The sequence below is a fragment of the Tursiops truncatus genome, chromosome 1 (genome assembly GCF_011762595.2).
Source record: "Tursiops truncatus isolate mTurTru1 chromosome 1, mTurTru1.mat.Y, whole genome shotgun sequence".
Taxonomy (NCBI): Eukaryota; Metazoa; Chordata; class Mammalia; order Artiodactyla; family Delphinidae; genus Tursiops; species Tursiops truncatus.
The window spans coordinates 45101587-45127235 of NC_047034.1; the positions used below are offsets into that span (position 1 = coordinate 45101587).

The following is a 25649-nucleotide window of genomic DNA, read 5'->3' on the forward strand; positions in this document are numbered from 1 at the left end:
TTTTCAAAAGGTAGGTAGAAATGTGAAGTACCTTTACACTCCTTATCTTTTAAGCTGCAGATAAAGCTTAAAGATTTTCCACAAAAATGTGCAACCAATCCAAGTGGACAACTGATATAAACTATCAAACACATAAAAAAAAATCCTAATAAAGATTCTGTGACTAAATTCAAATAATACTATTTGAACTAACAGCGTAGCAGTTGATGAAAAAGCATTAGTAATCAGACTATGTCAGTTGTTAGAAGTAACACTGACTCATAAAAATAACATAAAAACAGGGCTTCCCTGGTGGCGCAGTAGTTGAGAGTCCGCCTGACGATGCAGGGGACACGGGTGCGTGCCCCGGTCCGGTAAGATCCCACATGCCGCGGAGCGGCTGGGCCCGTGAGACATGGCTGCTGAGCCTGCGCGTCCAGAGCCTGTGCTCCGCACCGGGAGAGGCCACAACACTGAGAGGCCCGGCCCGAGTACGGTGAAAAAATAAATAAATAAAGTAACATAAAAACATAAAATGGAAACAAGAAATAAAAAGAAGGAAATGGAAGATCATGTTTCTCCCTCTAGCGGTAAAGTATTAATTCTCATTTTCTTATACTAAGTATTTTTTTAATTCTTTCAAGATGAATTTTTTTTCTTTTGAAAAAAGGGAAAGAAAAGGAAAGCAGTCCTTTCATTATGGTAAAGTGGTTAAGAGCAATGTCTGCCTGGGTTCTGTGTTCTTGAGTGAGTTCTGTGCGACTTATTTTCCTTATCTGCTAAATGAGGATGGTGACAGTCTTTACTTCATAGGATTATAGTGACAATTAAACAAGTTACTGTAAAGTCTTTATAACAGTGTCTGATATACAGCAAGTACTATATATATGTATATATAAAATAGTAACAATAACTATTACCATCTAATGCCTAATACTTTCAAGCCACAGAATAAGTTCATGATGATTTAACTTATGAGAAATCAATCCACCCCAATTAATTCTTAAATTCCAAGTGCCTTTTAATTACAACAGTGTCTCTAGGTTCTCACATCCTTGCCAATGCTTGATGCTGTCAGACATTAGAGTTAACTCATCTCAATAAACTTAATTAGATCTTTAAACAAGTTGGCCCTCATCAGACTTGTGGGAGAGCTTTTATAAATAATTTCTCAGGATATAGTCAAATTTTTAAATGGGTCATACTCTTTTGGAGGAGACACATACAGAATATCTTTAAGAACAAACAAATATCTGCCTATGGGTCTTCCCTGGAGGTCCAGTGGTTAAGACTCTGTGCTCCCAATGCAAAGGGCACGGGTTTGATCCCTGGTTGGGGAGCTGAGATCCTGCATGCCTCACGGTGCAGCCAAAAAAAATCTGCCTAAAAATGTTTCATAGAAAAAATTATTCTCCCAACAAGTAATTTTAAGACACAATCTCAATACCGAAAAAAAGAAAGAAAAAACAAGAGGATAAATACATTGGAGAGAGTCCATAAATAATTTGTTTTCAAATATGAGAACAAAGCTATATAGATAAGCTAAACTAATCTTCTAGAAAAGCAATGGAAAAATAGTGTGTTCCAACTTTGTAACCTAGTGTAAACAAACTATAAGCAATGTAGAATAATTTACACCCATTCTTTTTTATAGCTTTGGAAATAATCCAAACTGTCCATAAAGAGGGTAAAAAAAATAGATAAAGCAAGATGTTTTATAAGAGAGCCTTATAAATTTCAAGCCAAGTACGCTCTTTGCCAGAGAATAAAGTTAACATTTCTCTGTACTGAAATACTTTGCAGAAAAACTAGTTTTAGGTAAAATAGTCATTTATCTATAGCAACAAGTCATAGCCATAGTACGAAATAAAGAAAACAATTACATCATCCTAGTTTTCCAATTAGCAAAAACTGAAAAAATTTTAAACTCCCAGCATGGTTTTATTTTTTTAACAGTCTTACTGTTCAAGACTGTAAAACTATTTTTTAACAATCTTACTGTTTATTTTTTAACAGTCTTACTATTCACTCATTTTAACAATTCAATGATTTTTATAAATAAATTTACTGAGATGTACAATGATGTACATTGTACAAACTTAAATACTTGATTATTTGACAAAATTTCCACAGAATTATATTCTAATGAAAAAAGGCTTATTGGGATGTCAGCATCATTCACAAATATATTACTATTATAATCAGAATAAAATTGTACATGTTATTTTTTAAAACAAGGATACACATTATAGGAGTTGTTATAAAATTTGCTACTCTTAAAAATGTTTTGATTCACTGTACAGTAGAAACACAGCACTGTAAAACAACTATACCCCAATTAAAAAAAATATTTTGAGGTAAATTGAGCCCCAAAGAGACTAGACAATATTTATTAAAATACACTCAATTTAGGGTTGAATTTAGACTTCATTATGTCCAATGAAGTTTGAGTTTATGAGAATGGAATTTGGCCTGGTATAAACAAAAACTGCCAACTTTTACTAACTAGAAGTACAGCTTGTTGAAAATACACAAAAAATGAAATGGAGAAAAATAGTTTATGAACTTTCATGCCTTAGTAATTCCCCACACAAAAATTCTTGAGAGGTCAGCCTTCTCTATAGCTTTCTCATTTCTTTTTAAAATACCAGCACAAAGACAAAAGACTCTTAGAATGAAAGTCCTAAAATTACCCTTCAATGGCAACTTTTAAAAAGAATAGAAAGGATTAGCCCTTAGAGAAAATGGCCATTTTTTAATTTATAAATATATCCACATCTGTTTTTCAAGAGAAATTCATAACAATCAATAAGTATATATCAAATGCATACTATTCTCTCAAATGTATATGATACTAAGAGCTATGGAATATAAAAGAAAAAAGACATGGTTGCCTATCTTCAAGTTGTTATAATCTTGAAATTTCACTTTAGAATTTTGGAATCAGAATTAGGAAATAGACTGAAGTAGGATTTAATCTGCTGCTCGCAGATTATTTACAAACCAAGTTGATCAAGTTACCTACTTTTCTGTACCCCAGCTCCTCACCTGTGAAATGAGGAGAAAGTAGTATTTACTGAATAAGGTTATTATATGAAGTAAATAAAACAATATATCTAAAATACCAAAATGTTTATTAGCACAATGCCTGGCACATGTCAATAAATATTAGGTGCTATGAAAACCAGTTTTCAGATGTAGAAACCAAGGCTCAAGGTTGTAAAAAACTTGCCCAAGATTACAGAGTGGTGGTAGGTACCTAAATCTCTATTGGTTTGACTCTGGAGTCCATGCTTTTTCCACTAATAAAAAAGGATAACCCGCACATCTTCTTGCCTTAAATGATTTTATGAAATCAAATGAAATAAAGTTCTTTAAAATCTTTCAAGAATTTCATATGTAAGCAAAAACAACCTCGTTAATTTGCCTTGTATCAAATGCTTCTGGCAAACTATTCTGTGTATGTTCAAACACTAAATCTTTGTAGTTGTTATATCTTTTTCAAAACCACAAAGGAAGTCAGTAGCAGAACCAACAAGTCCTGACTCTTAACCACATAAGCACTTTGAGTTTTCTATTTATTTATGAGCAATTAACATTAAGTAAGCAACAAGTTAATCTGAGTTAAACAAATTTCATTTCCATCTTATCAATATTAGACAAATATCAATGTATCTCATCAAGAAAAAGACTATGCTACTCAAAAATTTTAAAAAGAAATGAAAGTTAATCTGACTAAAATTAAAAAATCAAATAATGCATTAAAATGGACTAATTTTTAAATAAGGATTTTAAAAATTCAAATAAAACTTTTCTCCTATATAGGAGAAATAAAGCATCAGACTCAGGAGTGGGGAAATAAGTCTAGAATATTCAAGTTTAATATCTAATTCTAGAAATTCAAAAGAAGAGAGAGCATATTCTTGGATATTTATAAATCTTAACTTACAACCCACAGAACTGAATAAATTATGTTCCCTGCTGGCAAGGCAGTTTCACATTAATATAATATTTTAAATAGTTTTTCATGCTTGAAGAAAATTAAAAATAAGTTTAAAAACTAATTATATGACTTATTTTACTTAGCATACTGTCCTCAGGGTTCATCCATGTTGTAGCATATGTCAGAATTTCCTTCCTTTTTAAGGATGAATAATATTCCACTGTTATCCATATACCGCATTTTGCTTATTTATTCATCTGCTGACAGACACGAGTTACTTTCATGTTTTACTTACTGTGAATAATGCTGCTATGAACATAGGTATGTAAATATCTCTTTGACACTATAATTGCAGAACCAGCCCAAACTGGCCCTGTCCTGTATCTAACAAGATACTGAGTTGTTTTTCAGAGACAACAAAACAAAACCACAAGTCATGCAGCCGAAGCACACGCAGAAGAGAAAATTTTGACCTCAAATAACACCTGGAACCAAAGTTTCTCCCCTCCACAGAACCAAAGGACCAGATGTGACCAGAACCCTTTCAGAAGTGAAGGGTCCATTGTTCAGGAAGATCCAGTGCTGAAGCCCCTTTACCTAACCTTACCATAAATGGCCAAGTTCCAAAGCCCTCCAATGGAAACCTGCCCCACCAGGGCTCAAACCAACCCTCTTCCCCTAACTCATGAAAGTTTGACCAAACCCCAGATTGATGAGACAGATTTGAGAGCCGTGCCTCCTTGTTTCCTTGCCAGTCAACCTTACAATAAAGTCTTTCCTCTTCTCAAAAGCTGGTGTCATGGTACTGGCTTGTATGCGAATTGGGCAGCAAGCCCTTTGCACAGAAACAAGATTTTATTTTCAATTCTTTTGTGTATATACCTGGAGTAGTCAAAATTATAGATAGGCAGAATGGTGGCTACCAGGGGCTGGGGAGGAAGCGGAAATGAGGAGTTACTATTTAATGGGAATAGAGTTTCAGTTATACAAGATGAAAAGAGTTATGGATATGGATGGTGGTGACAGTTGCACAACATTATGAATGTATTTAATACCCCATTAATACATTTTTAAGAACACTTAAAAATGGTAACAACGGTAAATTTATTTTACGTGTATTTTACTACAGTAAAGAAGTTAGATTAAAAATATGTAATTAGGGTTTCCCTGGTGGCACAGTGGTTAAGAATCCGCCTGCCAAGGCAGGGGACACAGGTTCGAGCCCTGGTCCGGGAAAATCCCACATGCCATGCAGCAGCTAAGGCCGTGTGCCACAACTACTGAGCCTGTGCTCTGGAGCCCACGAGCCACAACTACTGAAGCCCGTGTGCCTAGAGCCTGTGCTCCGCAACAAGAGAAGCCACCTCAATGTGAAGCCCGCGCGCCGCAACCAGAGAAAGCCCGCACGCAGCAACGAACACCCAACGCAGCCAAAAATAAAATAAATGAAATAAATAAATTTATTTTAAAAAAATACATAATTACATGAAGTAAAAATGTTTGTTTACAACATTATTTTAAAAACTCATTGTACATTCTCCAAAGCTAAGAACTGACTCAGAGCTTAAATTTTACTATGAATCAACTATTACATCTTTATTGAGGACAATAGTTATTCAGCATCTACCAAGTGCCAGGGATGGAACAAATGCTGTCTCCTTTAATTTCTGCAATTTAATAAAGCAATTATTATAAACTCCATTTTATAGATTAGGAAACAAATACAAAAAAGGTTAATTAACATATCTAGGTGACAGAGATAGTAAGTGGATGGAACTAGGATTCAACTTCAGATCATTCTGACCCTAGAGTTCTGTCCTTTTTCTCCTTCCTTTTTTTAAAAATAGTAGTTTGTATCTGCTACCCCCAAACTCCTAACTTATCCCTCCCCCACCCCTTTAATAACCGTAAGTTTGTTTTTTATGTCTGTGAGTCTGTTTCTGTTTTGTAAATAAGTTCATTTGTATCATACTTTAGATTCCACATATAAGTGATATCATATGGTATTTGTCTTTCTCTGTCTGACTTACTTCACTTAGTATGATAATCTCTAGCTCCATCCATGTTCCTCTTATTTTAATACAGTGACATGCAAACTGAATTTTGCTGATGATGAATTTAAGTTGTATTACTGATAAACTGGGTGAAAATTTATCAAATTAACAATAGGATATGCTCATCAGGAAAACGTTATTGGATCTTAGAGTACATTTTTGGGGGTCCTCTATTACAAGTAAAATTAAAATCATATGTTTTCTATAGTTAATTTGGTGAAATCAGCTATGCAAGTGGAAGATATCCATCAGCCCCAGATTTTAAAAGAACACCATATGCAATTAAAAAGCAAAAAATAAAGTTAAACAACTTAAACAAAATAAATTATTTTATGTTCCTGTTTTCCCTTTAGAGTGAAGAATTTTGTAGATATAGGTATTAAATGTAGGAACTTTGGATTAGTTTGGATACAGTTAATAATTAAAATTTGATCTATTCAGAACACTGGAGATTTTTTTTATAAAGTTGGTGGTAGGAACAAGGAGAGTTTATAGGTAATTTTAATGACTACATTTGAAATTTAATTATAAAAGCAAATTCTACAGAAAGAAAATATCATTTAGATTAAGGAAAAGATTATACGGCTTACATGTGTGCTACACATAAACATACATACAATTAGAACATACTGGCAAATACTACAGCTCTGTTAATTTTGCAGAAAGGTTAAAACACCATATATCCATACACTTTCCACTAATTCTCTTATATGGGTCACCAGCCTCTTCCGCCAATGTATTTTCTACATTGGCATTTAAGCATAACAATATAATGATTATGATCATGGTCTCTGGACTCAGTCTGCTTGAGTTCAAATCATAGTTCTACCACTTTCCAGCTGAGTGGCATCAGGTATATTACTTTACTCCTCTGCACCTATGTTTCTCATGTATAACATGGATAATAACAGTACTTATCTCCCAGGACTGTTAAGAGGATTAAATGAGTTAATATGTATAACATACTTGGAACAGTTCTTGGCTCAACAAAATGTTAGCTATTATTATTCTTCTACCTCTTATCTTAAAAAACACCCCCAATTATCACTGTAGCTTATCAACTAAGAACTAAATAAATATTTAGTTCAAACCGTTTGGGGACCTGTTATCTCCTTGTAAAGTCTGTCCAGCAGTGAACTTTTATGTGATCCATATGAACGGTGACAATCTTCTCTCTTTTGTCTTGGATGTTGATGTAAACATCAATAAGGGAATTCCAGAAAAATGAAAGGCAGAGAAGATGGCCAATATGTAACCAATAACATTTTCAATCCCTAATTATTGCAATTAAGGTAAAGGTGGAGCCAAACTCTAACAAAAACATGATTATTATCAATACAGAACATAATCTATAAAATATGATCTGAACATGGAGAAACACAGGAACTATGCCCTACCCATTGGCTGCCAACCAGATGAGAGCATACTGTTTCACATCACCAGGATCTAGGAGCACCCCTAGAAATAAAAGCTGTTACTATGGTAATCAGCTGCAGCCATATTACTGAACTTTGCTTAGCTGTGTTGGCCACACCCAGACAGAACATGCATATTCCTAGCCTCAGTTTTATCTTTATGTGACTTCACAGGAATTATGGGAACTGACATCAGTACTACAATTTATTCCCAGAAAGGTCATGGAAATGACCTTCTAAAATATTTAGAATCTCTGACTGACGAAAAGACAGCTTGTGGTGATATCAAAAATCCATCTCACTAGGTTTAGTGTTCAATTAAAAGCCATCTTCAGAAAAATCTTAACTATGTTCACAAAGCAGCATATTCTTACCTTAGCTAATGAGTCTATAATAAGGTAAAATCCAAGCCTCTGTCACATCTTCTTCTGTGATACACTGGTCAAGTACTGGATGGATGGCTCTTCATTCATAACTAAAGAGACATTTTTTAGCAAAGGGATCTGGATTGGTCTAGTGAGGCTAGGTCAGAAGACCCTAGGATCCTATACCATTATTCAGGAAATTCTGAAAAATGCCAGCCATCATACGTCCGAAGAGTTTTATCACAACACTCGCAGTTTCCTCAAATCCAGCACTTATTTTTGTTATTGGGCCTTGGCTACGTTATGGGCTGAATTGTGTTCCCCCAAAATTCATATTTCAAAGCCCTAATCCCCAGTATCTCAGAATGTGACCATATTTGGAGATGCCTATAAAGAGGTGATTAAGTTAAAATGAGGCCATCAGGATGAGCCCTAATCCAACCTGACTGTCCTTATAAGAGGTGTCCTTATAAGAGGAACTCTGATACACAGAGACACCAGGGATGCACGTGCACAAAAGGATGTTTATACGAAGAGGCAGCAAGAGGGCAGCCATCTGCAAGCCAAGGAGAGAGGCCTCAGAGGAAGCTAACCCAGCCAGCACATTGATCTTGGACTTCAGCCTCCAGAACTGTGAGAAAGCAAATTTCAGTTGTTTATGCCACCCAAGTCTGTGGTATTTCCTTATGGCAGCCCTAGCAAATGAATACAACTGACATTCCTAAATACTGAGGGCTCAGCTTTGAGGAGCCATGGACCTCAAGGTTAGAAGCAAGATGGACCACTTCCCATAACGTGAGACCGCTGTAGAATTCATTGAGTAGTTAGCTGCCAAGTAACTACTTTGCTTTGCTTCATAGCATTATGCTTCTTGCTAAAAGATAACCTTACTACTCGAGGTGGTGCTGCTGGAGGCCAGTTCCAGGCGTAGTACTAACAATGTACTCAAAGGGGCCAGAAGTATGAAAAACCAACTCATTTCTCTTCTACTTAGTGTTGAGGCCCCTATTGGGCTCAACGATGTTTTCACAATTTAGATCTTCATAACTAGGTCTTCAGTAAGTCCTATGCCCACTATATGCCAGCTAAATCTGCATAATACTCAATCACAGTTCCTCCTAATATTTTATGAATGTTATTTCCTAGATGATTAATCATACCTCACTACCAGGTACCTACTATCTTTCCATTGTAACATGGCAAATAAGACCTCTCTAGATCACAAGGAAGGGGCAGAGCCAAGATATGAGCTCATAGTGAAAGAAACAGAAGACTGAGTTACCTTGTGCTCCCACCATTTAGTGCTGTAAGATCTCAATATATCCAGCTGGGGCTGAGACACAATTTTATTACTGCCTTATTATAAGCACACCTCACTATATATAGACATTGATAATAGATCAAAAACATTAGAGAAATGTTCTATTTAGAATAAATCTGAGGAAAAAAAATTGAAAATAAAATACCTCTTTTGTAATACAAATACATTTAACTAATCAACACTGAAAGAGCTTTTAAAATGCATTAGACTTTTTATAAAAAGAAGGCAAACCAAATCAGGAGATACCACCTCACACCCATTAGGATGGTTATTTTTAAAAACACAGACAATAACAGGTACTGATGAGAATGTGGAGAAAATGGAAGCCTAGTGCACTGTTGGTGAGAATGTAAGATGGTACAACTGCTATGGAAAACAGTATGTGGTTCCTCAAAAAAATTAAAAAATAGAATTACCACATAATCCAGCAGTTCAACTTCTGGGTATGTACCCAAAAGAACTGAAAGCAAGAACTCAAAGAGATATTGGTACATCTTTGTTCCCAGCAGCGTTACTCATAATAGCCAAGGAGTAGAAGCAACCTAAGTGTCCACCAACAGATGAATGGATAAACAAAATGTGGCATATATGTGGAACATTACTGAGCTTTAAAAAGGAAATTCTGGCTACAACAGGCTATAACATGGATGAACTTTGAAAACATTGTATTAAGTGAAATAAGCCTGTCACAAAAGGACAAATGCTGTATGATTCCATTTATAAGAGGGCAAATCCTAGCAGAAAGGCCTTTTTGAGGAACCAGAAGACTTTAGAATTATTGCAGTGAAGGGGTCAAGAATAACTTCATGTAATGTTATTACAAAATCACTGTCTTTGCTGTAACTCTGATGTTTATTATAAATGGTTTTATCTTTTCATATATTGATATTATCTAAGAAATATTTACACTGACTTGACTGTTTTCTCAAGGAAATCTGGAACACAGTCTCTTCCCCTGGCCTCATGACCTCCCGCAGTTTCACAACGTCCTTCTGCCGCCCCCGCTCGGCCTACTGATGTTTAACGTCTGCCCCCACACTCTCATGAAACTGCCACCAACAAATTCACCAACGACTTCTATGTTGCTCAATCTAACAGACAGCCTTTTTTTTTTTTTGGCCTCTCAGTAGTAACAAGACACTGTTAAAGATTCCTTCTTTTTTGGAACTCCTTCCTTCCTTGATTTTTTTTTTAACTTGGTCGAACCATGAGACTGGCAGGATCTTAGTTCCCCGACCAGGGATGGAACCCAGGCCCCAGCAGTGGAAGTGCCAAGTCCTGACCACTGGACCGCCAGGGAATTTCCAGATATTTGTGTTGCCAGTCTCTGGAACTTTTCAGTCTATCTTTCTGCTAAATCAACTTCAGTCTGCTTTTACAGATCTGTAATAATAAATTGGGCTAATCCACCCTTGCTACATAGGCATGGCCAATTTAAAAAGGCACGAGCACTCCAGCACTGTTCAAACAAGAACGTTTTGGATCTTTTCATCCTGTTTCCTCCCTTGTCCTTTGTTCTCTACTAATTTCCAATGTGTTCCAGGCTTCTTTCTTATGCGTTTTTACCTCCAATTTCTAGCATCACATTTGCCCCTTGGGCTTAAGGATAGTTTCACATATATTCATTACCCCCCTGGTACTACCTAAGATACCATGTGCACTCTTCCTCTAAAATAAATAACCATTGTTTTCCTTTCTCTTCTCAATCGTAGAAATACTGTTTCCCATCCAACTACGCATCGTAAATTCTAAGGCATTTCTGAAATACATATCTAATCCATTACAAAGTAAAAAATGTAAGCAAATGACACATTTTAAAATGCATGAAAACAACAAATTTACCTATTTTTTTTTCTATGAATAACCCACTGTGTTGGTACATGGATGCTAACTTAATCTTGACCTAGTCTAACCATTCCACAGGATGGAACTTTTTATTCCAGCTTTAAGACAGGTCTTAACCGCTCTTCCAAATTGCATGGGGCTGACTGTCAGCAATATCACCCAGATACAGTTTTCTTTCATGCTTTTGTTACCCCAGTTGTTTCATTTGTTAACATCTGTCTCTTGAGACAAGACCATCTACCAATGGAAACCTTTTTTGGGATATTCATTTCAACCAAGGTAACTGGACTCATTCTCCTCCCAGAAAAATGAAAGGTAGAAAAGACAAATTTGGAAAAACAAAGAAGGAAAATTTCCTTCTAAGGCAAAGATATTTTGTATTTTTTTGATCGGTCATTTAATATTCTTTTAAATTAAACTTAGAAGTTTTCTAAAGTTCTAAGAAACCAACTAAAAAATACCTCTGGAATATAACTAACTTTAAAGTAATTTTTTCAGTCAGAAAGTTTAGTGTATTTAAAAAGTTAGCCCTCTAGAATCAGACCAATTTCAGTAAGTCATTCTGCCAAGTATAAACTGTGTGACCTTGGGGAATGATATAATGCCTGTGATCCTACTTCCCCATGTGTAAAATGGGTGTGATAGTGAAAGCCTGCCCCCCACAGGCTTAAAAAACCCTTCCTGAAACCATGCCCCATAGGTTTAATAGAAACCGGTGACTAACAGAAGTTCCTGAGCTTGTCTTACAGAAGAGCAGATAAGGGAACAGCTTGTTAAAAACCCCTCTGCTCGTAAGACAACAAAACTGGCTGAAACTGTGTGGAAACAATGGGGCCAATCAGAGTCTGCGCAGAAGAGACTTGTTTGTCCAGGGGATGACCTTTCCACGTCAGAGGGTCAAAAACTCTATCTTCAGAGCATGTTAACGCTGCCATTTTCTGAACATGCATCCCATGAAGAAGCACGTAATTCAGATACGGCTGAGCAAAGCAGCAGTTACCGCACCTTTTTCCTACCTCCAGTCACCTTCCCCTGCACTTCTGACCACCCTATACGCTTTGCCCATAAATATCCCAAGCCCCCCAGCCTTCAGGGAGGTGGATCTGAAATCTGTTCTCCTGTCTCCTCACTTGGCTGCCTCGTAAATAAATTCTTTCTCTGTTGCAAACCTTGACATCTCAGCATTTGGCTCGTTATGAGAAAGGCAAATGAGCCTGGTTCGGTAACAATAGCATCTCTTGAGAGGGTTATTGTATGAATTAAATAAGATCACATAGGTAAAGAGCTTTACCTATGTACAGTGACTAGAACATACTAACTACTTAATAAATGTTACTTATTTATTCATTTATTACTGTTATCAGATAGTACTGGGTTCAAAGCAACATGCAAGATATCTCGGGAATACCAAGGATATAAGATATTGATTCTGCCTCATGGAGTTCACAATTTAGGAGCAGAGATAAAATGTCTGCAAATAATTATAATGGGAGGCAACATGTGCTAAGAACCTTAAGGGTTCAATACAAACAAACTGTAAAGTCTGTTTGTAGTAGGTGGCTTCTGAACTGGGATTGGACAAATGGATAAAACTTTGAAAAATACATGTAGATTAAGAGGTCACTCCAAGCTCTAAGAAGATATTGTGTCAAGGTTCAGAATTAAGAAAACATAAGGCCTGCCTTGAAAACCACAAAAAAATTAATTTGTCTTAACTACAAAGTAGTCTAGAGGACTATAAGACTAAAAAGGTATGTTAGGACCAAGCAGTCAAAAGCCTTGTCTGACAAATTGGAAAGGCTGTATTTGAACCAGAGGGGAGTAAGAGAAAATAAATGTTTTTGAACAAAGGAAAGAAACGAAACCATAAAATATGATTTAAGGAGTTTAAGGAACTGTCAAAGGAGCCTAAAGGCAAGGAGACCTATTAGAAGATTATCACAATAGTCCAGGCATTAAGGAGTTAATGCTGGAACCAGAAGTTCTGTTAACAGTAGGAAAAAAGGGCACTAATATGGAAAAGTAGTAAAGGGATTATCAACAGGATCAGTTATGGAATACACAGTAATCTAAGGTAATGCTGGATCTGAACAAGAACAGTATAAGAATGATCCTACAGTTAGTCCACACAGAGAGTATGGTTTCCAAAGAGAGTAAACCTCCACAATTTAGAACCAAGGCAAAAAAAATTTTTTTTTTCTGAAATATAAATCAGTAAGAATAATAACAACAAAACAACAGCAATAGTAATAATTTATATACTATTTGTCAGGTACTGTTCTAAATTGTCCTAACTCCTTTACATATAGTAATTCACTTCCTCATTAATCCTGTGAGAGGATACTTTTACTTCTCCATTTTTGAGAAAATGGAGGACAAAGGTTTTAAGTAACTTGCTCCAGGTCAAAATCCTAGGAAGTAATAGAGCAGTGATATGAACCCAGGGAAGATGGCTTTAGGACCACTTTCCTACCCAGTATACAAAGTGCCTCTAGATATGTAACACATGAGATTAATACAAACCCTAAGAGATGGTGTGCAAACATGCTGCTGATAGACCTTAGTAATCAGCCAATTCTAATCAGTCATCAAGATAGCACCTTAGGGAAATAGGAATGTAATTTAAGCAATGTAAATAACACTGAAATCTGACCAGTTGTGTTTTGACATTTTCAGATAACTATTAGTTGACACAACTGACAAAAAGTAGTAGTTTGCACAGAGTTTAGAAAAGGGAATTAAAGAAAAAGAATATCCCTGTGTAGGGGAAAGGCTGACTATTTGGCAAATAAAATTCCAGAGAAGAAAAGAGATTACTTTAGCTTGAGGTCAACATCCCCAGCAGTCAGCAAGAAAACTTGGTAGTAATCTAGTTTGCAGCGTAAACTTTCCTCTAGGAGTCACTTAATTTATAAATATTTCAGTTCAGCTGGCAGTTACTGATTTCAATGTAAATAAATAAATGGGCATTCTGATATATCAGCTTGCTTCTAAATTTGGTTACTGTTGAGTCTGGTAAGTTTTCAGTAAACTGGTAAAATAAAATTCCTAAACTTACAAATTTGAGGATGAACTCTTCCAAAACTATGAAATCATGGTGTTAAAGATCCAGGTGACCAGGCAGTTTCTTTCTCTTTATTTCTGTACTAATTGATTACTCAGTATACATTAACTCCTGGGTGAGGTGGGGCTATATCAAAAACTGAAACAAAGAGTTCTTGTCCTTATAGAGCTTACAGGCTAGTCTCACTTTAAAACAGGTAGCATAAGCAAAAGTATAGACAAGAGAGAGTCTACACTAATTAATTTTGATTGTCCTTGAAGATAATGAGCTAACTGAGGTAAAAGACATGGAAAGAAGAATTTTCACTCACTGTATATTCTTTTTCACCTAATGAATTATTTTTAAGCAATGTGAAGGCATTATATATTTTTAATGATTAAATAAAATTATTAAAAATTGGTAAAAATAATTAATGAATCAGAAAATAAATTTGAAGAATTATTCAGAATACAGCACAGAGGGATAAAAGAGATGGAAAAAAGGAGTCAAGAGATACGGCTGACAGAATGAGGAGAGTCAGCAATAGGAATTCCAAAACAAGAGAATTATGGAGAATGAGGGGGAGAATAATTGAAGAGATAATAATTGAGAATTTCCAGAGTTAAAGATGTGAGTCTTCAGACTGAAGAAAACACACCACATCTCAAGAAAGATAAATAAAACAAAACCTATACTAGACATCTTGTGATAAAATTACCAAACATAAACGTTACAGAAGAAAATCTTGAAAGCATTCCAGGGTGGGACGGGGGGTGGGAGGAGAGACAGATTACCAGCTAAGAAAAAAGCAGTATGCTGACAGCTGACTACTCATTTCCAGGAAGATATAAGATAATGAAATTACATCTTCAAAGTGTCTAGGGAGGGACTTCCCTGGTGGTCCAATGGCTAAGACTCCACATTCCCAATGCAGGGGGCCCGGGTTCGATCCCTGGTCAGGGAACTAGACCCTGTATGCCGCAACTAAAATGATCTCGCGTGCCACAACTAAGACCCGGCATAGCCAAATAAATAAATAAATATTTTTTAAAAAGTGCCTAGGGAAAATAACTGTCAACCTACAGTCTACACACAGTTAAGTATCAATCAAGAATGAAAGCAAAATAACACTTTCAGTCAGAAAGGCAATGTCATTACAAGCAATAGAGCTTCCACCTGTTATTTTGGGATGATCTTGGAAACCAGCCTTCAGTCTATGAGGAAGCCCAGGCTACATGGAGATGCTACATGTTTGTGTTCTAGCCGACAGCCAGCACCAGCCAGCCTTTGAGATGACTCCAGACACCATCTGACCACAACCACACAAGAGTAGTTCTCAAGTGAGAACTACCCACATGTGTCCAGTCAAGCCCTGGAACCATTAGAGAAAATAAATAATTGACCGCTATTGTTTTAAGCTAGTAAGTTCTGGGATTTAGCAATAGGTGACCCAGAACATGAGGACTGAGGTAAGGGAAAAAAACATCAACTACATAAACTGCAAAGTATGAAATTTCTTTTGCAGCTAATCTTTTGATTGGTTCAGCACGAGGAATTGTTGAACTCCTTTTGTCTATTTTTTTTCCTTTTGCTTAGTCATATATTCATTAGCCTTTTAGTGAAGGTTCCTTCTATAATGTCCTATGGTATCTTAGTTGAACTAAGAGAGAATATTTTCCATATCTCAGCATGAGAAGAGAAATTAGTACCTCTGTTGGTGGTAGATAGATATGATCGTGGCAGCAGGAGCCAATCACCCCTGAGCCCAGGTAAGACATAGACCTGAGATGGAGTGTAGAAATCCATAAGGAGTAGGTGTATAAACAATGGCCCCTTCCTACATCAGTCATTCTGTCACAGAGGTATCTAAGTTGAAGAACTGGCAGTTTAATTTCTGAATATGGAGTTCTATTTTAAGCGACTTTTCAATGGAAAGTTGAAAACACATAGGTATGAAAAATGCATTGGCTCAGGTTATAATAAAATTTCTGTACCTTCTTTGAAAATTTACACATTTATGAAAGAAAATTAATTCCTGATTAAAGGCTCTGAAAATAAGTTGGATTTTCTTTGTTTTGTTTGAGAACAGATGGTTGCTTGTACATTAGGTCCTAAGCCTACATATGTAAAGGAAGCATAACAATTACACCTTAACTGAATGGAACACTAGACTGAAGAATGTTTCTACTTCTATACACAAAATATTTTATAGGATCACATCCACTTCTTGTAATTGTTTACAACTATTTCCAAGCAATCTAGAGGAACTGTTGACTTTTTAAAAATAAGTACAGTAATCATGTAATATTGTGCTCCTATGGTACAGAGGGCACCAAGATACAGAAAATTTCAAAATTCATTAAAAACCCTCCTCTTTTTTGCCCCTCCAGATATTACCACTTTCTCCCCTTTGCTCTTCCAGTCCTTCCAATAGCACTGAAATTAAGTTTGTATATTAAATTTTGTTTGAAATACCTAGAGTGGCTTCTGTTTTCGTGACTCAGCAATGACTGAAACAGTACTTGTTAACAGAAGTTATTTGGTTTAATTGTAGAGAAACCACTACCACTTCCCTTGATTCTTGGATCTACATTCTGACTAAGGGAGAAACAGCATCATATACAGCATTATCTAGGACAGCACCCTAACTTCATAGGTTACAGCTGGTATGGAAAATAAGTCTTTTACAGTGTTTTACCAAGCCAGTTCCTTAGATTAGTATATGATAAAGCCAGCGAATTCCATGTAACCATACATACTTGTACTTCTTTTGCTATAAAATTAGTTTTTTAGCTGTATGGGTTATCAAGACAGTAACCAACAAATCCCTTAAATCGACAGATGGAGTTGCTGATAGAAGCACTGCAGTAAGAGAAGTTAATTCCATATTTAAAAGAGGTGTCTATTCCAGTGAGGACAAATCACTGCCCCCTTCATGATGGAAGGGGTCTGAATCACTGCCACTAGTGGCTTGATGGTACCCTAGGGAATGGTGCCTTATAGACTGCTTAGCATTTGCCTCAGCTGTTGGCAGTTTGGGCTCTCAGCAGTGGTAGCATCCGGAGCAGCCTTCTAAGGGGAAGTCCCACCTTTGAGCTCATGTTATCCAGGCTGCTATTTATTGTCCCTTTGCATATGAGATCACTGACCAAACACTGGGGTGGCTAGGGGAAGAGGGTGACTGACATCCATAGGACAGCTGATCTTGTCCATTTGACTACTGAGAGTCTCCACTGCAGTGGGTAGTCTTTGATGAGTATTCACATGGGACACATGTGCCCATTACAAGATGCCCATCCACACATCTCTCCTCTAGACTTCCTGTCACCAATCCTCAAATTCTGTGTTTTCCAAGTTTCCAAACAAACCAGTAGTCACTGCTTATTAATCAAGGTAGATCTGTTTCCCTGATCATTTCTCCAACTACAGTGAAATTTTAGGTCCCCGGAGATTAGTATTAACTCAGAGTCAGTATCTAGTAACCCCCCAAAAGGTCTGAGTATTTCACTTTTTCTAGGATAGAGTCACCCTAGTAAGTGGATACAAATCCTTTTAAAGAAGACTGATACATTCTTTATACTACCTTACACTCCAATGCTGTACAAAAGTACTCACACTTTTTCATCTACGTTCTCAAGAGTTTAAATAAAATCTGCATAAATTACTATCTTTAATATAAAAATATACTTTTGATGATTTTACTTATTTGTCTTAGCTCAACAATCAAGTTGGGGAAAATATATAGCTATGTGCTGTCAAAACATAATCTTAATGTTAGCAAAAAAGAAACATTAATTGGAAAATCTACAACTTATAATTTCAGTTACATTATTACTAATGGTTAAGTATATGTTGATTCTTGAAGGTTTATTATGCCTTATTGACAAGGATTGGACCATCAAAATGTAACATAATTCCAGGGGTTTCTGATGTATAATAAATGTTTACTGAGTTATCTTCTAGGGAGAAAACATTGTCCTGAGTTGGACTCAACCTTTTATATTACTAGAAACAGCCTTGAGAACATTGATTGCATCACTTCTCACTATGGGCAGATGGTTGGTCTACTACAGTGTTAAAAGTTCTTTAGAGGCACAAGAAGATATTTCTCAAAATACATGAGACTAATCCTAGAGTCTAGGGTACACTCTAATGTTAAACCTTTTGTACAACTACTCTGTAAGAAGGAATTAGAACTGATCATCTGGCTTTATCCATGTATTTATTATATATTTATTATTTAAGTTAAAATTATTATGATAGAGCCCTTGTTGAGCACCTTTGATCCCCCCACCCCATTTCATTTATTTTACTGATGTCTAACCCCACTGATTTAGTCAGTCATTCATCCCATCTGCTTCTCTGAAAAATGTAGTGTTTGGTAGTTTTAGAATTTCTTAGGGTGACTTAATAGCAGGGATAGCAGGGAATTTTAGTTAAATTATCAGATCAATAAATCATTAGGCAGAAATAATCAGCTAAAAAAGAAAAATTTTCAAGTATTGATTTTAAATAAAAACAACTCTATAAACAAAGTAAAATATTTGTTATCTTCAGGAAGTAATCTTCATTTATATTTGATTATTTGATTCTGGTGTGGTCAAGAAGTTTATGATGGGAAATATTTAACTCCATCACCAAAACTGGATTTTATCGACTAAAACAAAAGAACACCAACACTTAGAAATGCTTTAGGGGTAGCAGGAATAACTGGCATCAGAATGCAGATATTTAGGATAAAAATAAAGGTCCTCACAATGCTGACATTTAGGATAAAAATAAAGGTCCTTATTTCCTATTCTTGAATTACAAATGCTAGGAAGCACAGATAAGAGCTTCAAATGTATAAAATGAAATCCAGTTATTCTAAAACGTAAGTCATGTGTGATCTATTACCTTCAGTAGCATTAAAGAGGAATGTTAAAAAAATATCAGCTGTGTTGGATAATTCAGTCAGATTAATATGTGGATGCCTAATATTTTGTCAGCTAATTTAATATAAATTTTATTATGTATTACATACATTTGATATAAATGTTACGTTAAAGCTGTGTTTATCAAACTGTAATATAGATACCATAAAAAGCTTTTATTGTCTATATTTTATATACATTATATGTCTTATATAAGAAACACCTGCTTATATTCCTTAAGTCTCAATCACTTCCATTACATCTCATCTTTCCTTCTACTAACCCTAATTTAGATAGTTGATATAGAGAGATCAGAATTAAGCAATTAAGGAAAACATGGGACCACAAGAGCCATTTGGGCAAATTACTGGAGGCTCCATCATCTGTTCTAGACACAAATACCTTTTTTATCTCCTCAATCTCTTTGTTCCAGTCTTTCTTCTTCCTCTCCCATTGCGGAGCACAGGCTCCGGACGCGCAGGCTCAGCGGCCATGGCTCATGGGCCCAGCCGCTCAGCGGCATGTGGGATCTTCCCGGGGCATGAACCTGTGTCCCCTGCATCGGCAGGCGGACTCTCAACCACTGCGCCACCAGGGAAGCCCCCTCCTGATTTTCTTATTCTTTACCCTTTCATAGCTTGCGCTTCTCTTTTCTGTATCTTTTTTGGAACCTCTATATTACCTATTGATCTAATGTCATAATGTAGTACTATTAGCAGCATTCAGCCCTACAAGAAGTTGTCCTCCACCAGATAGACTATAAAAGACTCATTCAACCATTCAACACACCTCCTCTGCTTTTTTTTTTTTTTTAACCATCTGCTATGCGTCATACAGGTATAAATCTAGGTATAGAAAAGTAAAATGAAGAAAAGTAAGCAAAGTTCCTGCCCTAAAAGTGGTCAAAGTCTTAGGGAGCTGATTATGAAATAAATTATGAAAAAGGTGTAAAATGATGGCATGGAGGGTGAAGCAACTAAACCTTTTCATTTTAAAATAAAAGGTTGTATTATTTTCTCTTACTCAACATAGTGACTGATATACAGGACATGGGGTATATGAAAAATCTGATAAAGAGATGCAGTGATATCTGTGGAAACCCTAATGGGGGAGGGAAGGTGAAGTCTAATTATCTAAGGGTAGAAAGGCCAAGCCTCAAAGAAAGTAGGTCAGACCTAAATATGGATAAACCTCTCTAACCTAGACAAGGAAAATTTTTTATCAACGGCGGAACATCTTGCACACTGCAATGAGTCAAGATGCTAAAAAGCCACTAATTTTAACATCTTTATTTTCTACATCTTTCATAAAAACTTTTGTTTCAACAATTAACTTCATCTATAAAACAGCCTAAAGAGTGTTATCTTTGTGTCAACCAAAGGATGACCTTCCCTAAATAACCTTTCTAAAATCTCAAGAGGTCAGCTATCAAAACATACAATATCTTTAAGTTAATATTCTCTCAAATGCGAACTCCACACTCTTTGAAGCTACTAATTCATTAGTAGATATAAAAAACTGCTGTGATTGTAGGATTCCTTTTCCCAGGAATTATGTATGGTTATACCAGTATATGTTTCGTTCTTATGTTAAAATGGGGTAAGAGTGTAATAGGGAAATTCTTTCTTGTGAGACTTAATAAGAATTTATATATGTAAATAACACACACACGTAAAAATCCCCAGTTTCGTGATTATAATTGTTTTGTTTTAGAAAACCAGCTCTATAAGGTATTTCAAACCAAAGCCACAGAAATGTAACAGAGGTTACAAAGGTTTTGAAGATTACTAAAAGCATTTGAAGATGACAAAAATTAATCATCTTCCTTTCCTAAATTCAAGCAGAAGTCTCATTTTCCACAATCATGTACTATGATCACAAATGAATGTCCACTCAGAATATGACTGTGTCCAAGGCACCATTTAGCACTCAGTCTATATTTAAAAATAAACCAAATATGACAGCTAGAGAAAAAAATCATCTAAGCTTAAGAGATAAAAATTAATTAATTAATTAAACTTGAGATATCCCCTCATATAAAAAAAGCTCCCTCCCCCCAAAAATGTGCCAAGTTATTGATAACTCCCCCATAAGAGTCAAAATATGAAATTGAGAAAACATTATTTTAACCACTTCATCCAAGGCTACTTGAGCTGGAAATCTAGAGTTCATGAAATTGACACAGAAATACAAAGTTTTACATATTAAACCAAGTGATAAAATGAATATACACACTTAAGCATGGTCTAGTTATAGTTTTGGATTCAAATGCTACAATTTGCATTTTTTTTCTTTTTAATAATTTCAATCTTATTTTATAAAGGTGAAACACACAAACATGATTATAAAACGTAGGCAGACTGCAATTTCCTACCCTCACTCTTCCCCTTTCCTCTCCTCTGCTTCTAAACCAGGCAGCTCATCATCTACTTCACAGACACAAAAACATACACTCATGGTTGTTGTGAGTATTATCTTTCAGGTTGAAGCTGCACACATTTATAGTATGCCTCAGATTTGGATTACATGACCTGTTTAGTTAACTTTGTAGATATGTCAATCTAAGCACAAGACATTTAATGTTTTTTGATTAATGTACAAGGAGAAGTTTTCTTAGTTTTACAATTTGCCATAGGACTCTCCGATTAATTTTTCACTCCAAATGAAGCTTTATAATCTTTATATACTGAACAAAAGGTTTTTGTGATCTTGAGAGTAACTTGATCAATCTAGACATAAGTTCACTGAAGTATAATATGAGACTAGATTGTACTGCCCTAAAAAATAAATCTTAAAGCACTTTTGTTTACATGGAAAGAGTACTGACTAGTTCACTAGTGTTTAGATAAGAAAACCATTAACGAAAGTGTTCAAATTAATCCTGTATATGTATAAAAGGAAAGATAAGACAGAAGCAATCTCTAAACCAATAGCAAATAAGTTCACTCTCCTACCCAAGAAGAAAGTGTGCAGAAAGTATAGAAATCAGCAATATTCCCATCCCATTTTCAACTTTTACCAAATTAGGTATTCTGTCCCTAATTGTATAACTGTGTGAACGAACAACTGTTACATCAATATTTTCAATCTTAACTTATGGCAATCATGTTTAGACCCCTATTAAAATTGAAATAACACATTTTTAAACATTTCACATTTAACATATCAGCTTTAAAGAGAAAATAAAGACTAACGCTTGTAAATATGTTACAGTTTAAAAAGTATCTTCATACACATCATGTGAAGAAGAGATGAGTATTCTCACTTACTAAGGAAAGAAACTGTAGCTTAGAGAGGGTAGATGACATGCCTGAAGTCAGCTACAATGGGAAAGATCTGAACTAGAAGCCCAAACTCTTAGTTCAACAAACACATTTTCATTCACTTCTTTAACTGAAGGACCCAGTTAACAGGTCATCTATTATTGATTCCTAATGTAACACTATAAATCATCTGCTATAATAAAAAGAAATAGAGTTGACATATATTCACTGAGCATGCATCTCAAAACTAAATGAAACTATTTCATTTTAGTAAGCGTCCAAAATACTAATGAATTTGTAGTCACTACAAATTTGAGTGTATTTTTCAACGTTTAAAAATCCACTCATAGTTAGCCAACCTCCAATTTTTTAACTGAACTTACTTTAATATGACTGGTTTTTTTTTGTGGTACGCGGGCCTCTCACTGTTGTGGCCTCTCCCGTTGCGGAGCACAGGCTCCGGACGCGCAGGCTTAGCGGCCATGGCTCACGGGCCCAGCCACTCCGCGGCATGTGGGATCCTCCCAGACCGGGGCACGAACCCGTGTCCCCTGCATCGGCAGGCAGACTCTCAACCACTGCGCCACCAGGGAAGCCCCAACATGACTGTTCTTTAAAGGATTTTAAGACCACATATTCACTTGACAAAACAATATATATTAACTTTTACTATATTTTTTTCAAATGTCCACTGTTTGAAGGTTTAAAAAAAACTTGCAATTTTAGTAGTTTCCATTGATTAATGAATGCTTAAACGGGCAAACTTTTTAATCATAATGCCCTCTGCTGGTAACTCAAGAGGTTCTACTATATTTATTACAGGAGGTTGGATTAATTTCTTTAACTGTGGTCCCCCACCAACTGCATATAAATCTCTTGGAAAGCCTGTTAAAAATACAACTTCCCTCCTCTACAAAATACCTACAGATACTGTGATTTCAGTAAATCTGGGATAAGATCTAGAACTCTTATCTTCCCCAGCAAATAAGCAGAGAATCGCTGGTTTGGTTAGTTATACCAACACCCGACTTTCAAAGCACAATAACTTTATGAAAAGCTCTGGGAAGGCATTATTATGCCTCTTTTATAGATGAAGACTGAGGCTCAAGACAATTTACTCCAGGTCACATTATAAAAAGTAGCAGAACAACTAACATTTTCTTATTCCTGGAGGTCTGTACACTTACAGGAAAGATTAACAAAACTGAATCAGCCTTAAAATTCAAGTATTTACTTCCTTAGATACAGTTATGAAAGCAGTACATGCTATACTTTCTCAACCATGACTCCACATGAGACTCACCAGGGGAGTTTATAAAAATGCATACACCCAGGTCCCACCCCCAGAGAATCAGATTGAATAGGTTTAAGGCAGCACCCAGCCATTGTTCTCTCTTTTTTTTTTTTTAAGCTCCCAGATGATTAGAATTGGCCACCAGGGCTGAGCACCACTTAGGCCCATGGTGCTCAGCCTTTAGCCTGCAGAGAATCACCTGGAGGACACAGACTGCAAGGCCCTACCCTGAGTTTCTGATTCAGGAGGTCTGGTAGAGTTTGAGAATTTGCATTTTTAACAAGTTCCAGGTGGTGATGATGATGCTAGTTCTGTGCCCACACTCTGAGAACACCTGGTTAAGCATAATGGCTAGTGGTTCTCAACACTGCCTACACATTAGAATCACCTGGAGAAATTTTTAAAATCCTGACAGCTAGGCACACCCTCAGACCAATTCCATCAGAATCTCTGGGGTGGGGTCGAGGGAACAATATGTTTAAAGCTTCTAAAATTAAGAAGCTTTCTCTACAGCAAAGTCTATAAAAGCTATTAATGGATGTACAGTGATTTTCTGAGTGGGTAATATAATATGCAATATTTCTGAAGTTTTTGGACCAGAAACACTTCTGTCAAGGCACATAATTGACAGCTCTGGATGTGTGAAATACTAGCCTACAGGATAAAGTGGAAACTGCTTTATGCAGCCTATAAGTCATTCCCCTCTAACCTCGATCCAGTCTCATCTTTTCCCAGACTCTCCCTGGCTCCACTGCCTGTAATCCTATTAAAATATCAATAACTCTTTATTGCAATTATCTGTTTCAATGTGACTGCACTATTTCTACAAGCTCATTGGAGTCAGAGTTTGCATCTCATTTATCTTTGATTCCCCAGAGCTAGCATGATGCCAAGCACAGGCAGTGCTCAATAAACATTTGTTGAGTAATTGAATTCAGACTAATATCCCTACTTTTTGTAGAAAAGGTAATGTGTCAAGCATGGCTTTTATGCAATGTAGCATGCGCAACAGCTTTTACATAGCTAACATCAGAACTGAATTATTTCTTCTTCATAGAGCTACTCTTGTTTGATATTGCCTTAAATAAAAAAAGACTACATGCACTTAGAGATGATACTTAACTTGTCTTGGGATCTGTTACATCTTCAATTCATTAGTAACTTAAGAGTGGCAAAAAGCTTTGGTAATTTTTTATTCTAAGAATCATATTAGCCAAGTGATCCAAAAAGAGGTACAAATGCTTTGTACATTAACAACGAGATGAAGTTTCCAAAAACCCGTAAAGAGAAATGAAAACAAAACCAAAAGCTGCTATTGTTTCAAAAATCCAAGTTTTTAAAACTTGGACATGCTAAAATTAAATCAGTTTTGATTTTGTTTTTTTAATTTATAAAGAACAGTATTTTTCTGTCAGCAAGCTGCATGCCAATTCAGGTCAAGCAACTTTGGAACATAAAGAAAAAAATTGCAAGATTAAGTTTAGTATTCTTCTTCAGTGCCACAAAAGAAAACATCTGACTTCACACGACACAGGTGGTATGGTCCATTCTATACCTTTCTGGGACTATGTTTTCTATATACGTCACAAATATTTAAAATAATCACGTATGTATTAAGTCTCAAAGCATCATAAAACTAGGTTGCTTCTCAAACTTTTTCAGTTTGTGGTACTGTGAGACTGGATTGGATGAAATCAATCATGTTTACAAACATTAACATATATTTGGTTTTAAAGGGCAGTGATAATTACCTTAACACATATTTTTCATTCAACAAGTAATTACTGAGTGCCCATTATGTGTCAGGCACTGTTCTTGTAGCTATAGTTATGCAATAAAGAAAATAAAGTTCCTTATGAAGCTTATAATCTGGTCTATTTTTTCCTAGAAAGGAAAAAAGTGGAAACATTTGTGTGGTCCAAATTAGAAACAGGGATTCTTTGCAAGGGAGGGAAAGAAGTTAAATCTAAAAGCCGTTAGTTTATAAAACTTGCTGGAAGACTCCCAGCAACTCTGAAAAAGCTGATAAACCTAAAAGAAAGATAAAAGTAATAAACTTTAAAATTAGTTAGTATTTACCTCTGAATTCCTTCAAGAATAACCTTAACAGCTTCCATTAACTTTTGAAGATATACAAATGCTTCTTCAAATGATGCTATTTTTGAAGACATCAGAGCTGAATTTGAGCCCAATCTTTGAAACACATCCATGCTA

General features: G+C 35.8%; 1 protein-coding gene across 9 annotated transcripts in view; it reads right to left on the minus strand.

Annotated features, from left to right (window-relative positions):
- Window positions 1-25649, minus strand: part of SWT1 (SWT1 RNA endoribonuclease homolog) — a 96295-nt gene that overhangs the window by 24260 nt on the left and 46386 nt on the right. For 8 of the 9 annotated variants that reach the window (XR_012331156.1, XM_019952723.3, XM_019952727.3 and 5 more), the window contains one exon: window positions 25515-25646. Coding sequence is in view for 7 of the 9 variants with exons in the window: in XM_019952723.3 (XP_019808282.1) it covers window positions 25515-25646 (132 nt within the window). In the remaining 2 variants the exon portion in view is untranslated. Of the gene's footprint in view, window positions 1-3004; window positions 3028-25514; window positions 25647-25649 lie in introns of all 9 variants that reach the window. The other variant, XR_012331157.1, reaches the window with a different exon arrangement.